This window comes from Salvelinus namaycush, chromosome 31 (assembly GCF_016432855.1).
Source record: "Salvelinus namaycush isolate Seneca chromosome 31, SaNama_1.0, whole genome shotgun sequence".
NCBI classification, from domain to species: domain Eukaryota; kingdom Metazoa; phylum Chordata; class Actinopteri; order Salmoniformes; family Salmonidae; genus Salvelinus; species Salvelinus namaycush.
The window spans coordinates 37307137-37320374 of NC_052337.1; the positions used below are offsets into that span (position 1 = coordinate 37307137).

General features: G+C 42.2%; 1 protein-coding gene across 1 annotated transcript; it reads left to right on the forward strand.

Moving 5' to 3' along the window:
• The first annotated feature begins 1110 nt into the window (after window positions 1–1110).
• Window positions 1111–6122, forward strand: LOC120026156 (eosinophil peroxidase-like). Its single transcript, XM_038970978.1, has 12 exons — window positions 1111–1259; window positions 1875–2059; window positions 2200–2332; window positions 2523–2652; window positions 2769–2975; window positions 3123–3486; window positions 3764–3924; window positions 4140–4398; window positions 4523–4693; window positions 4893–5130; window positions 5265–5541; window positions 5622–6122. The coding sequence occupies exons 1-12, from the start codon at window positions 1144–1146 to the stop codon at window positions 5634–5636; spliced, it is 2256 nt and encodes a 751-aa protein (XP_038826906.1). The 5' UTR covers window positions 1111–1143; the 3' UTR covers window positions 5637–6122.
• Window positions 6123–13238: the final 7116 nt, after the last annotated feature.

Below are 13238 nucleotides of genomic sequence, written 5' to 3' on the forward strand. Positions count from 1 at the left end.
ATAACATTAAGAAAAACATGATGACAACAGACTAAAGCTATAGTTGTAGGATCTTGCTACAGCAAGACAATAATCCTGCAGGGAATCAAACACCATGATCAAATAGGCACTCAAGTAAAGTTGCAAAAAATGTGGCAAAGAAATAAACTTTATGTCCTGAATACAAAGCATTATGTTTGGGGCAAATGCAACACAACACATCACTGAGTACCACTCTTCATATTTTCAAGCATGGTGTTATGGGCATGCTTGTTACCAAGACGACATTGAATGTTCCTGAGTGGCCTAGTTACAGTTTTGACTTAAATCTGCTTGAAAATCTATGGCAAGACTTGAAATGGCTGTCTAGCAATGATCAACAAACAACTTGACAAAGCTTGCAGAATTTTTAAATGAATAATGGGCAAATATCATACAATCCAGGTGTGCAAAGCTCTTAAAAACATACCCCAAAAGACTCACAGCTGTAATTGCCGCGAAAGGTGCTTCTACAAAGTATTGACTCAGAGGAGTGCATACTTACTGTATGTAAATGAGATATTTCTATATTTCATTTTCAATACATTTAAAACCTTTCTAAAAACATGTTTTCATCTTGTCATTATGGGGTAATGTGTGTAGATGGGTAGATTGTAGATTGAATTCAGGCTGTAACACAACAAAATGTGCAATAAATCAAGGGGTATGAATACTTTCTGAAGGCACTGTGCATAATTCAGTCAGACACCTCAGAAATGACAGATGACAGGAGGCGAGGCCTTGCAACATTAACTATAAATAGAATAGTTAGAGAGAGCACCATACATCTTCAATAAGACTTCACAACAACAGTTGTTAAAACAAAGGTAAGACAATTGTATACACTTTTTTATGCAGTATGTTTCATTCTTGTCTATTAATCAGGTTCCATTTTTTCTCTGTTATACATGGTCATTCTGATCCATGTGCTATGAATCTGTTATTAATATTGTGTAAAAGTAGTATTTTGTGAAAAGTTCTCTCTCACACATTCTGAAAAACAGCTAAGGGCCACATGACATTTCAGAGTGCAGCATGGTTTTTCGAAAGATGATCGGATGAACCCCTTTTTGATTTTCAGAGATGAAGCCGTTTCCCTCCCTCCTGGCATTGGGGTTGTGCCTGATGTTCAGCCAGCCAGACCTGTCTACAGAGGAAAGCTTGGGTAGCCCATTCATTCAAAGTTCGGTGGAGGAGGCAAAGAGACTCGTAGATGAAGCTTACAAGTACTCCAGAGAAAAGTGAGTGAATCTGACAGTTGTCTTTGTAAATAGCAGCACTAGTATCACTGTCTGCATTTAGCAAAATTGTCTCACTCAGTCGAACAGATGGATTTGCACTACGGAAGTCTTTCTTATTCCTCTTTATTTCCATTTATTTTACTTCTTGTATTTCCTTTAGAAAATAATGGTTTCATCATTTCAATTTCTCATTATTTCTAATGATTAGGCCATACAGATTTAATGAAATGCTTAACAGATTTTTTTTACAGTGAGGCTAGAGAGAAAAAATTATAGACCCTCGTGTTAACTTCTTAGTTCAACACTGAGCAACCTAATCAATAAATACTAGCCTCTTGAGGGAGCCTAAAAGAGGTATAGTTCTGTCACAATCAAAGAGGAAGTTGTGTATCTCTTCAATGGAAGAATTAGGACCGAATTTTTGCCATAACCATGCAATTTTTCAGTAAAACTTTAACATTTTTCAGATTTGTATTTTATTTTTGATGAAGGGAAGAGGAGCCTGTTAAACATTGAATTACATTTGTATGGCATTAGTACTAAATCTGCCTCTGTACTGAGATTCTATTCAACTTCAGGAGCATGTTTCTGTTCATAACTTCATCTTCTTGTCAGGAGTCTGGAGAGAGTGCGTGGGCAGTCCACCAGGCCCTCAGATGTCCTGCGTCTCCTGAAGCAGCCTGCCAGGGACACACGCTCTGCTGTACGGTCTGCAGACTACCTGGAGAACACCCTGAGACTGATCCATGAGAAAGTCCACAGCACGCACAGGTTGCACAAACGCTCGCTCAACGCAACAGGTCAGTAATACACACCATCATACATACACAGACATTCACTCCGTGAGAAATTCGGAATACATATTCACTCAGATATAGACACACACAGTCGTAATAAGTACACATTCAAGTCTTTGTTATCCCTCTCTCTTGTTTCTCAGACCTGCTCACACCAGAGGAGCTAGACACCATTGTCCGGGTAACTGGCTGTGCAGCTCGTGTCAGCAAACCCTCCTGCCACACCACACCCAACATTAACAAGTACCGCACAGCCACTAGCATCTGCAACAACCTGTAAGAGCACCAGGGCATGGCGGGTTTAATACTTTCACGCAACAATCTGAAAGCCTTGCACACAGAAGTTGTGTAGGGTGGAATGTAAGGGGAAGTTCACTATGTGTACACCATGTCTGAGGTCGGCTGTGTATCGGCCGCAGGAGATGCAACCATACCAGTTTCTGTGTATTTTCTTCATGCTTATCAGGAAGTACCCTCGTCTTGGAGCTTCAAATACACCCTTCACTCGTTGGCTGCCTGCTCAGTATGACGATGGGGTCTCTCAACCCAAAGGCTGGGACCGAAACACACGCTTCAACAACTTTATGCTCCCTCTGGTATGATGACAAAAAATATAGTTGGAATAACTGCTACTATGTTACCACAAGTTATGTATGAAGTAACATAATTGTTACCCTCTGCCCTCTTTCTCTCCTTCCCTCCGTGTTTGCAGGTAAGGGAGGTCTCTAACCGTATCCTGGCAACCAATGATGCTGGTGTTAAGTGCGATCGCGAGTTCACACACATGGTCACCCTCTTTGGCCAGTGGAACGACCATGACCTGACATTCACGCCCTTCTCCCCCAGCATCCGCTCCTACAGCAACGGCCTGGACTGTGACGAGAGCTGTGAACGCTCCGAACCCTGTTTCCCCATCCAGGTCAGTCACAGCTCTCACATCACATCCCACAGCCTTCATATCCCACAGCACTATGACTATACAGCCATCTCTGTATATCTTGCCATTTTCTATCCATGGTCCATGGATTATTAGGTCTTCAACGTCTGTTATTTCTTCCATGACCAGATTCCTCCCAGAGACCCACGCTTGCCCACTGGCCGAGACAGCTGCATCCCGGTCTTCCGATCAGCGCCCGTGTGCGGCACAGGGGAGTCTGCTTTCAATTTCGGTGGCGTGGCCAACAAGAGGGAGCAGATCAATACCCTTACGGCCTTCCTGGACTTGGGGCAGGTGTACGGCTCTGAGGAGGGGTTGGCGCGTGACCTCCGTGACCTTACCAACGATGGAGGCCTGCTGCGTGTCAACAAAGAGTTCACAGACAATGGGCGTGAACTGCTGCCCTTCACGAAAGTGACGGGTAACATGTGTGCCACCCGTCAGAGAGTCACCAACCAAACCAATTCCAAGGAGGTGCCCTGCTTCATTGCAGGTTAGCCTTTTAACTTTGTCTGTCTGAAGAGTAGACCATCTTCTTAATACTAAGTTGCACCCCCTTTTTCTTCATTGCAGGTTAGCATTTTAACTCTGTTTGTTTGAGGAGTATAGACCAATGTACAGTATATTTAAGTGAAAGTCTAAAGAACAGAACGAGACCACGGCTCAACATTTTCTTCCAGTAACTTCACATTTTAATTAAAGCAATTCTTTAACCATCATGTACAATAGCTGCCCCGACACAGACAAACAAGTCATTCTCTGTCTGCCAGGTGATGCCCGTGTGGATGAGAACATAGCCTTAACATCTATTCATACAATGTTCATGCGTGAGCACAACCGTCTGGCACGTGCCCTGCGTCGTCTCAACCCACAATGGGATGCTGACACACTCTATCAGGAGGCCCGTAAGATCATGGGTGCCTACACGCAGGTACCACAAATAGACACATATCACTGATACTCAGGGTCTCAGTTCCTTCTCTCCGCTACTCGTCCAGTGTATACTCTCTAACACACACTCTCTTTCCCTCTGCTTCTCATTCTTACACGTAAATATTCTTGAATATTCTCACAGACACAGCTTCCCTATCACATACACATCTACAAATGTGTCTCTCTCACGCTCTTCCTTTCAATCCCTCCTAGGTGTTTGTGTTCCGGCACTACCTGCCGCACATCGTGGGCCCAGACACCATGGCCCGCCAGCTCGGCCGTTACCCTGGCTACGATGAGAAGATTGATCCCAGCATTGCCAACGTGTTTGCTACAGCAGCATACCGCTTTGCCCACCTGGCCATCCAGCCCATGTTGTCCCGCCTGGATAGCAACTACAGGGAAAATGCCAAGTTCCCCAGTGTGCCTCTGTTCAAGGCCTTCTTCACCCCCTGGAGGCTGGTGTTTGAGGGTGAGTGGTGGGAGATAATCATAGGGATGCTATGAAGACCCCTTGCCAATTGTTAACTAATTAACTTTGATGGTAGAAAAGGATAAACATTTAAATATTCAATTCTCTCTCTGTCCTCCTTCAGGTGGTATCGACCCTCTGATCCGAGGTCTGGTGGGTCGGCCTGCTAAGCTGAACACCCAGGATCACATGATGGTGGACGCTCTGAGGGAGAGACTTTTCCAGTTCGTACAACACCTGGCTCTAGACCTGGGCTCCCTCAACATGCAGCGGGGACGTGACCATGGCCTCCCTGGTACACCTGCCTTATCCCCTCTACAAACTAAACTGATACCACAGATAAATACATCTATACCGTTATACTCACATTAAAGTTTATCCTTTACGCATGTAAACACCAACTCTAAAATGTCCTTCATCTCTCTCTCTTCCTCAATATAGCTCTATCAATCTGTTCCATGCATTAATTATTTTCTTTCTGTCATCCAACCTAGGCTACAATGCTTGGCGTAAATTCTGTGGACTCTCAACTCCTAGGAACCAGGCTCAGCTGGCTGTGGTTCTGAACAACAAAGACCTGGCCCGCAGACTGCTGCAGCTCTACGGCACCCCAGCTAACATTGACGTGTGGATGGGGGGTGTGGCTGAACCTTTTGTACGAGGAGGCCGCGTCGGGCCTCTCTTCGCCTGCCTCATAGCTACCCAGTTCCAGAGGATTCGCCAGGGAGACAGGTGTGTGTGTGTCTGTGTGTGCGCGAGCTTGCATATTTGAGTGTGAGTGAGAGGGAGTGGTTGTTTGAGTGTGTGTTTCTCAGTCAGAGTATGCATGTGTGTTTCATGTCCTCATCATGCTTGTTGATCTACAGGCTGTGGTATGAAAACCCAGGCGTCTTTACCTCGGCACAGAGGGCTGCCCTTAGTTGTGCCTCTCTGGCTCGGATCATGTGTGACAACACTGGCATTCTACAAGTCACCAGTAACCCCTTCAAGATCCCCAATCGTGGGACCAACGGTATCATCAACTGCAACCGTATCCCACAATTCAACCTCCAAGCCTGGATTGTGAGACCAACTAAGACCAAACAGCAGGACCAGAACCAGGAGCAGGAACAGGAGCCGGAGCAGTCAGACCAGGATAACAAGGTAATTGGTTCAAAATCAGTTAATAACCCATCCACCCCTCTTTCCAAAAAATCACCCTCTTTTTCTGTATTCCTTTCTAGGACCCCCTGAAGTGAGGCCCCCCCGGATCCCAGGGGCCCAGCAGCAACGCCATCCAGCAGCCCTCCGCCATCTCTGTCCAGCTGGCCGACAACTTTTGTTACTTTTTGTGTTTATTCATTCCGAGGCAAAAATCCAAGGAGTAGCCTAACGTATGAAATACAATGCATTGATTTGTGCAAAGGAATGCAAAATATTTTATCAAAACGTTTACAAATTATAAAGTAAAGCTATTACTAAACAGAAAGGGAAACTACTGCTAAATTCCTCTATACACACCGCCTCAAAAGTATACATTGGCACTGAACATGTAGGACTACTGTAAATCAGTTAGTAGTTTTAGTAGCACATTTGTATAATTGTAATTAGTTTATTATCAACAAATTTAACAGTATTAGGTTATATTCGTAGCATACGTTCAAGTCAGTTATCATCAGACTTTGTTAAATGAAGCACACTTCCTGGATTGTGTAATTATTTAAATGTGTACTGCACTCCTATTTTCTTTACTGCTTTTTATGATTTATTTAACAAACATTTAATTTGATTGAAATATGTTGAATATGTCTAATTGTGTGAATATGTACTGCATCAGAAAATGACATTAAAAATGAACCTCTAACGTTTGTTTGCAGAACGCCATTGTAGCATAGAATAATAAATTGGAAGTTGCCTGTCACTTGTGCAAATGCATGTACAGATTATTTTTGTAGTAAGTATTATTGGTTTCTCGCAGTCCTAAACTGAACTGTACACCAATTTACAATCATATCATCAATCATAAATAATTATAAAATAGTGAAATCCTAAACTAGCGAAACACTTTTAATATAATACAATGTAAAATATGCAATATATACAAAACAACAATACTACAAAGACAGGAGCTGTGTTCAAATACCCATACTAACATACTGTATACTACATACTTAATGAGTATATACTATATACTATTAGTTCATTTTAGTATACTGTAAATTAACGGTATCGTTTCAGTAACTAGAGCTTCTCCTGTCTACCGTGAAGTTGATGCTGTTGCTATGATACCTCTTGCTAGCCTGTTTGCATAACAAATGCGATTTCGGGTGTTTTCATAAATTCAAAGTGCGCTCTTGGCATTCGTAAATCCAGAGCTTTGTCAGATTGTCCATTTGTAAATTCAGAGCGTTTCACTCTCGGAGCGTTCAGAGGGCACACTGGTCGAGGAGTAAGGTTGATCCGAGCTTTCAACGGCAGCCAAGCACCCAAGCTAACTGGCTAACGTTGGCTACCTACTTCCAGACACAAATGAGAGAACACCTCACTCTGCCCATTTTACTCGCCCTAGCAGAGCTGGTTAGGCTGTTTTAATGTTATCCAGGGTGTTGGTGACTGTAACTGTGCTGCTGGCAACAACTCTTTTGCTGACGTTTACTGACACCAGCCATATTCAACAGGTGTTTCGTAAATCTATCAGTTATTCTGCACTAGAGGACTCTGAAATCGCAGTAGATAGCCATTGAAACGTACAACTATACCACTTAGCTAAGAATGATGTAAATAATCAAGTCAATAAACGTTGGGTAGTAAGTTAGCAGATAGTTAATATACTACCTGGCAAGTTAGATGTAAGTTCGATGAACGTTAGGTAACTAGCTAACATACCGGTACATACTTCTGTAATGCTATGGGGTTAGTATGGATAGCATAGCTAACAAATTGTCAGACAACATAACGTGTAAAGTAACTTATTTGAAAAGTCATTACTTTATTACATTGCTCATGTCACGGATGCCTCCAGTACTGTTGCTGCACCAGTTTCAGAGGTCTACGTCACCGGCCTCTAGAAACTGAACTGTGTCATTACGCACACCTGGTCCTCATATTCTCCCCTGATTAGTAATTGTATAAGTGTGCCCTTTGTTCAACATTGTCTTGTCGATTATTGTTCCAATGTCCGTTGGTCGTGTGAGTACCTGTGCCTTGTTGTTTTGGCTTTCGGGCCACTTGTATTGTGCAGATGATTACGGGTCTTGTCCCATGTTGTATCATTGTGCACTTGTGTTTTCAGGTCTCGTCCCGTGTATTTATTCGAGGTACTCCTCGCTCTTTTGTTTGGGTCTCAACCCTGTGTTTTGTATACGTGTTTGTTTGCTCTTCGTCCCCTTGCCTTTACATGGCACGCTGTAATTTGGGTAAATAATAAAAACCCTATTACGCATTCCTGCGTCTGTCTCCTGACCCTTTTATACCAACGTGACAGCTCTACATTTTCTTAACATTTGTCATAATTAGTTAAAGCAACAAATTTGTATCCGCTGTCGTCGGACTTCGGCTGCATATTTTCTTCTATTACAGTTTTTCTCAGTCGCTTTGGTGCATTTCTTAGATCAAAAGTGCAATTCTTGATACTACTTGTACAAATTCCAAATCATCTAGTCACTTGTGCACATTAAAGCAATTTCTTATTCCTTTGAACAAATTTCAATTGATAATGTACAAGTCAGCTTTTTTCCACATTATCAATTGCTCATGTCATATTGATCAAAATATAGTAGATGGTTCTCTGTTGAATAGTCTTACCCCTCAAAACATCTAGGCATTAGTTCCTTGCATAAGCCATTACATGCAAAATTGTTGAACTATTTGTCATAAACTGTCAAGCATAGTTTTACACATTTCTATTAGACCTTTTGTACAAAAATGTGAATTGATGAATCGTGCAGGTGAAATTGACCCTCACTCATGAAGGAATGTAAAGTGTTAGTTCAACCAACAATCAACCAGTTGTCTAAATTGCTCAAAGGTGCATCTCATGAAGAATCAATTGGCAAGCATATATAGACAGACCACAACACAGAGTTGCAATTTTCCAATAATGGATGGACCAGGAAACGAACAGGGTCAACAGCCAAGAGGAGGAAGAAGAGGAGCAAGGATGTGTGGTGGAAGGCAAAACAGAGGAAGAGGCAGAAGAGGACACAGGCGCATATCTGATGACATAAGGGCCACTATTGTAGACCATGTTGTCAATCATGGCCTTACAATGGCTGAGGCGGGTCGAAGGGTGCAGCCGAATATTGGGAGATCAACCGTGTCCTCAATAGTTCAAATGTTTCGAAGAGAGAACAGGTATGTCCACCAATGTACAGTGCACTGTTACTGTATATAAGCAGTATACCGTATACTTCCTACAATGCTTCATATTACAATAGTCCACTTGTATTTCACAGCATACAGAAATATACTCTATACAGATACATACTGCACCTTACATGCACCCACCTGTATGTTTTACAGAAATGTGTGTTCGCATAGTTTTTGTCTGTGTGAAAGTGTGCGATGCATCACTGCATTTTTCCCCACATAGGACTGCAAGATTACCTCAACCCTTTTCACACAACAGGAGGCTATTTGCACCATGGTCTGAGCAAACAATGCCATGAGACTCAGGGAAATACAACGGACCATTATAGAAGACAACGATGTCTTTGAAAACATCCATACGGTTAGCATCTCAACCATCGACAGGGTGCTGCATAGAAACCAGATGAGTATGAAACAGCTGTACCGTGTACCGTTCCAAAGGAATGAGGACAGAGTTAAGGAGCTACGGTACCAGTATGTACAGGTAAAACATATGTCTATGTAACTACTTTACAGCAACATTTTATAGTGATACATAGTACAGTAAGCATAAACTGCACACATTTCCATTGCTGTGGAAGGAACATAAAATGTACATATATTGCATGTCACTCTTCCTTACCAAAACAAATTCAACTGTGTGTTCTGGGATATAGCGTATAATGGAGTTGGAATCAAGTGAACCCTCTCACAACTTTGTATACGTGGATGAGGCTGGCTTCAACCTGACCAAATGCAGAAGGCGGGGTCGGAATATCATCGGTCACAGAGCTACTGTGGATTTGCCAGGCCAACGGGGAGGAAATATCAGCATGTGTGCTGCTATTTCGGAGCATGGTGTCCTAACCCATATCCCCCTTATAGGGCCATACAACACCCAGCATCTACTCAACTTTTTAGAGCCTCTCTACAGGGCTCTCATCCCTGATGATGAGAGGGGTCTGTTTAGAGAGGATTTGCCAAAGTATGTGGTCATTTGTGATAATGTGAGTTTCCATCGATCAAGCATCATAAGGCAATGGTTTGTGACCCACCCGAGGATGCTCATAGAATTCCTCCCACCTTATTCACCATTCCTTAACCCAATTGAGGAGTTATTTTCAGCATGGAGGTGGAAGGTGTACGATCGTCAGCCACACACACAGATGACCCTGCTGGCTGCAATGGACGCAGCATGTGAGGACATCACAGTAGACGCCTGCAGAGGATGGATAAGGCATTCCAAAAGATTCTTTCCACGTTGCATTGGAAGGGAAAATATCCGGTGTGATGTGGATGAGAATATGTGGGCCGACAGACAGGAACGTCTGGATGTGTAGAGACAGCACAACAGTGCTGCGGGCAAAGTTGTGCCTTAGGGGTGGTTTCCTGTGTTTCTTTTTAATTTCGTTTTTTTCCCTTTGTGCCCCTTGGGTTGTCCAGTCTCTTTCAATCAATAACCCACATACAGTAATATGTAAATAGTACTGTTGAAATTGATATATGCCATAGAAGTGCAGCCTTGTGCATTTTCAATACAGTAACTGTCATCCAAACTGTAGCCTAAGTTTACATCAGGTAATACTGTCAAAGTACACAGTTACATTGACAACATGCCTAAACATTTTGATGACCTTGTTCGTGAACAATGACTCAATGACTTATCATTCTGATGACACTGACATGATCATTGGCATGAATATTTACTTTTGAGAGGTACTAAGGATTTTTAGTGACTGACTAGCTTCAGAAACATATCTATTGTATATTGCAGTTTGTACAAATTGTTCTGAGAAATGCACTTATTATTTTGCACATGTTAGGGATGATGTGAAAAATGCACCAAAGCGACTGAGAAAAATTGTATCTTCAAATCTGAAAAGTTATGAAGCCACACTCATTTTTTTTGAAGAATTGCATTATGGACCCTAAAAGCATGGAAATAGAGTCCACTGCATGCATACTTCGTATTTTGGCGAATTTAGTACGTCATCCGGGAACTTTTGGCATTCTAAGTATATCCATAAGCATTTTGTTAAGCTGCCACCAATAAGCATACCATATACTCAATTCACGTCACAAATAGTGCAGTTAGTATGAGTATTCGAACACAGCTAAGGTTTGGGGTGGCAGCTTAACAAAATACATCTTTAGAGTTCTTAAGTAGCTGTTTCTATGGCCCCTGGGCTATTTGTTGTGTGCATTGATCAGTTTAGTGAAGTATGTAATAGCAGAGTTCTGTGCGTGTCATGGGAGTGTTCAGTTTGTGGCTGTTGCTGGTTGCCCATCCAGTAATCTGGTGTCTGGTTGGGGGGAGCCAGTCTGCAAACGGGGAGTTCTGCAAGGATTTAGCAAATGAGTACTTGGTCAATGAATTCTTCAGACTTGCTGGAGACCCTGCTAGGGATGGAGACTCACCGCACGTCAGCCATCCCTGGACTACACAAACGACAAACGACAAACTTACACCAGGGTCTGTAAAGCTTCTCCAGACACTGTGGACATTGAGGGTGTTTCGGTTCTCTGGGCAGAGAATTCGGTGTTCTAATGTGAAACAGGTGTTCTGACCAGACATTGAATTGACCAGACATGCTAATGTGATTAGCATGAGGTTGTAAGTAACAATAACATTTCCCAGGACATAGACATATCTGATATGGGAAGAAACATAAAATTCTTGTTAATCTAACTGCACTGTCCAATTTACAGTAGCTATTACAGTGAAATAATACCATGCTATTGTTTTAGGAGTGCACAGTTATGAACTTGAAAATGTATTAAGAAACCAACTAGGCACATTTGGGCAGTCTTGATACAAAGTTTTGAACAGAAATGCAATGGTTCATTGGATCAGTCTTAAACTTTGCACATACACTGCTGCCGTCTAGTGGCCAAAATCTCAATTGCGCCTGGGTGGGAATAATACATTATCACCTTTCTCTTGCATTTCAAAGATGATGGTACAAAAAAACAGGCGGATCCTTAATTAAATTAAGAACAAATTCTTATTTACAATGATGGCCTACACTGATAGATGTTCCTATATTGTTTTACCTCCACTGTTGGCCAGCTCAATTTCAATTTCAGTGTTTTCCTCCTTGGCCATCATATATCTTATAAAGGATAGCTATGAATGTACCTATGCCCTGGACTTGCATTTTGTTGTTTCAATCCCATACATAGTCTTGAAAGAAAGGAAAATGTACTACTTCCTACCCGGACAGTTTCTGATTGATAGAGGATACTCTTTGTTGAAGGTCAAGGCTGTGTTCAAATAGTAGCTGTACAGTGCTGTATGTGCAATTTCACTGGATTTGTTTTAGGGTGGGTGAGAAGGCACTGTGTTTGCAAGACAACCTATTACGATTAAAGCTACCTGTCGTTTAGCTTTCTGTCCCTAATGTGTCATGGTGTGTCATCTCAAAATGTATATTTTGATGGAGTTTCTTGGATGTGCCTCTGACTGCAAGCCAAGGGTCAGAGGAGAACACAAACATATTCTACACGTCCTCAATACAAGGTGAGACTACACTACTAGAGACACACAAATTATGTTTTGTAGGTCTTTTAAAATGCAACTGCTCTGTAAAATGTCCACCAAGATACTATTGGTTCTCTGTTTGGTACCTGCAACATCTTTCACAAGATAAGTGCCAGTGTTGCACACCCAATAACTTCCAAAATAAAGGGCCACCACCTGTTTGCTGGTTGGCTGCAATATATTATATACCCAGTAGATGGTGTCAATGTGCTATTCATAAGCTTTGGTGAAGTGAGCTGTAGTGACCACATTATGACCACTGCTAATGCAGTGGCAGTTATAGAACTGAACAGGACAACAAAAAGGAAACTTGAAATACCTTAAAAGTGTAATTTTGCTTCAGATTACCATTCTGACCTGGCTTCTCTGTTATATCACTCTCCCCCCTCACATCTCTGTCTTTCTTGATTTTACTACATCCTGTCCATTTCGTTCCATCTTTGCTTCCATATTACCCAGACAATGCACACAGTTTATGGTGATTGTCCTGGGAAGAAGATAAATTAATGAGACATCATTACATTACACGTTTAGTATTTGCCAACATTCAAAAGTCCAGGGTTCACTTTGAGCCACAGACTGCCTCCTCCCATGTATTTCAGATGCCAGACTTTAGGAGGTTGAAAATAACTGATCATTATGGTGTAGGAGTGAAACTAGCAGCTCCAGTGTAGTTGTGGGCCGGGGCAGTACAGTGTGGGGGTCTCTGGGGTTCATCTCTGCCTCAGTTAGGGGCTCCTCCTCCTGGATGCTGTGTATAGGCCTACTGATATTTGGAAGCCTACACATGCAGAATGCCACGTAGCCTGTGGTATGTGTATATGTGTGTGCTGCCAAGATGCAGTTCTATACTCTTAAATTGAGTTGAGTAATCGAAACCAGCAGTTTATGAAAGAAAAAACGTTGACCATTTCTATCTTGATGTTTATTTGTCTGCAGTATAGAAGTGGAAGCCTAGTTTCAAATGCTTGGT

Bases quoted from the DNA above. Each gene is read 5' to 3' on its own strand.
- LOC120026156 (XM_038970978.1), top strand. From the start codon at position 1,144: ATGTTCAGCCAGCCAGACCTGTCTACAGAGGAAAGCTTGGGTAGCCCA. The intron at 3,487-3,763 runs GTTAGCCTTTTA...TCTGTCTGCCAG, and splicing joins GGTGCCCTGCTTCATTGCAG to GTGATGCCCGTGTGGATGAG. The intron at 5,131-5,264 runs GTGTGTGTGTGT...GTTGATCTACAG, and splicing joins AGGATTCGCCAGGGAGACAG to GCTGTGGTATGAAAACCCAG.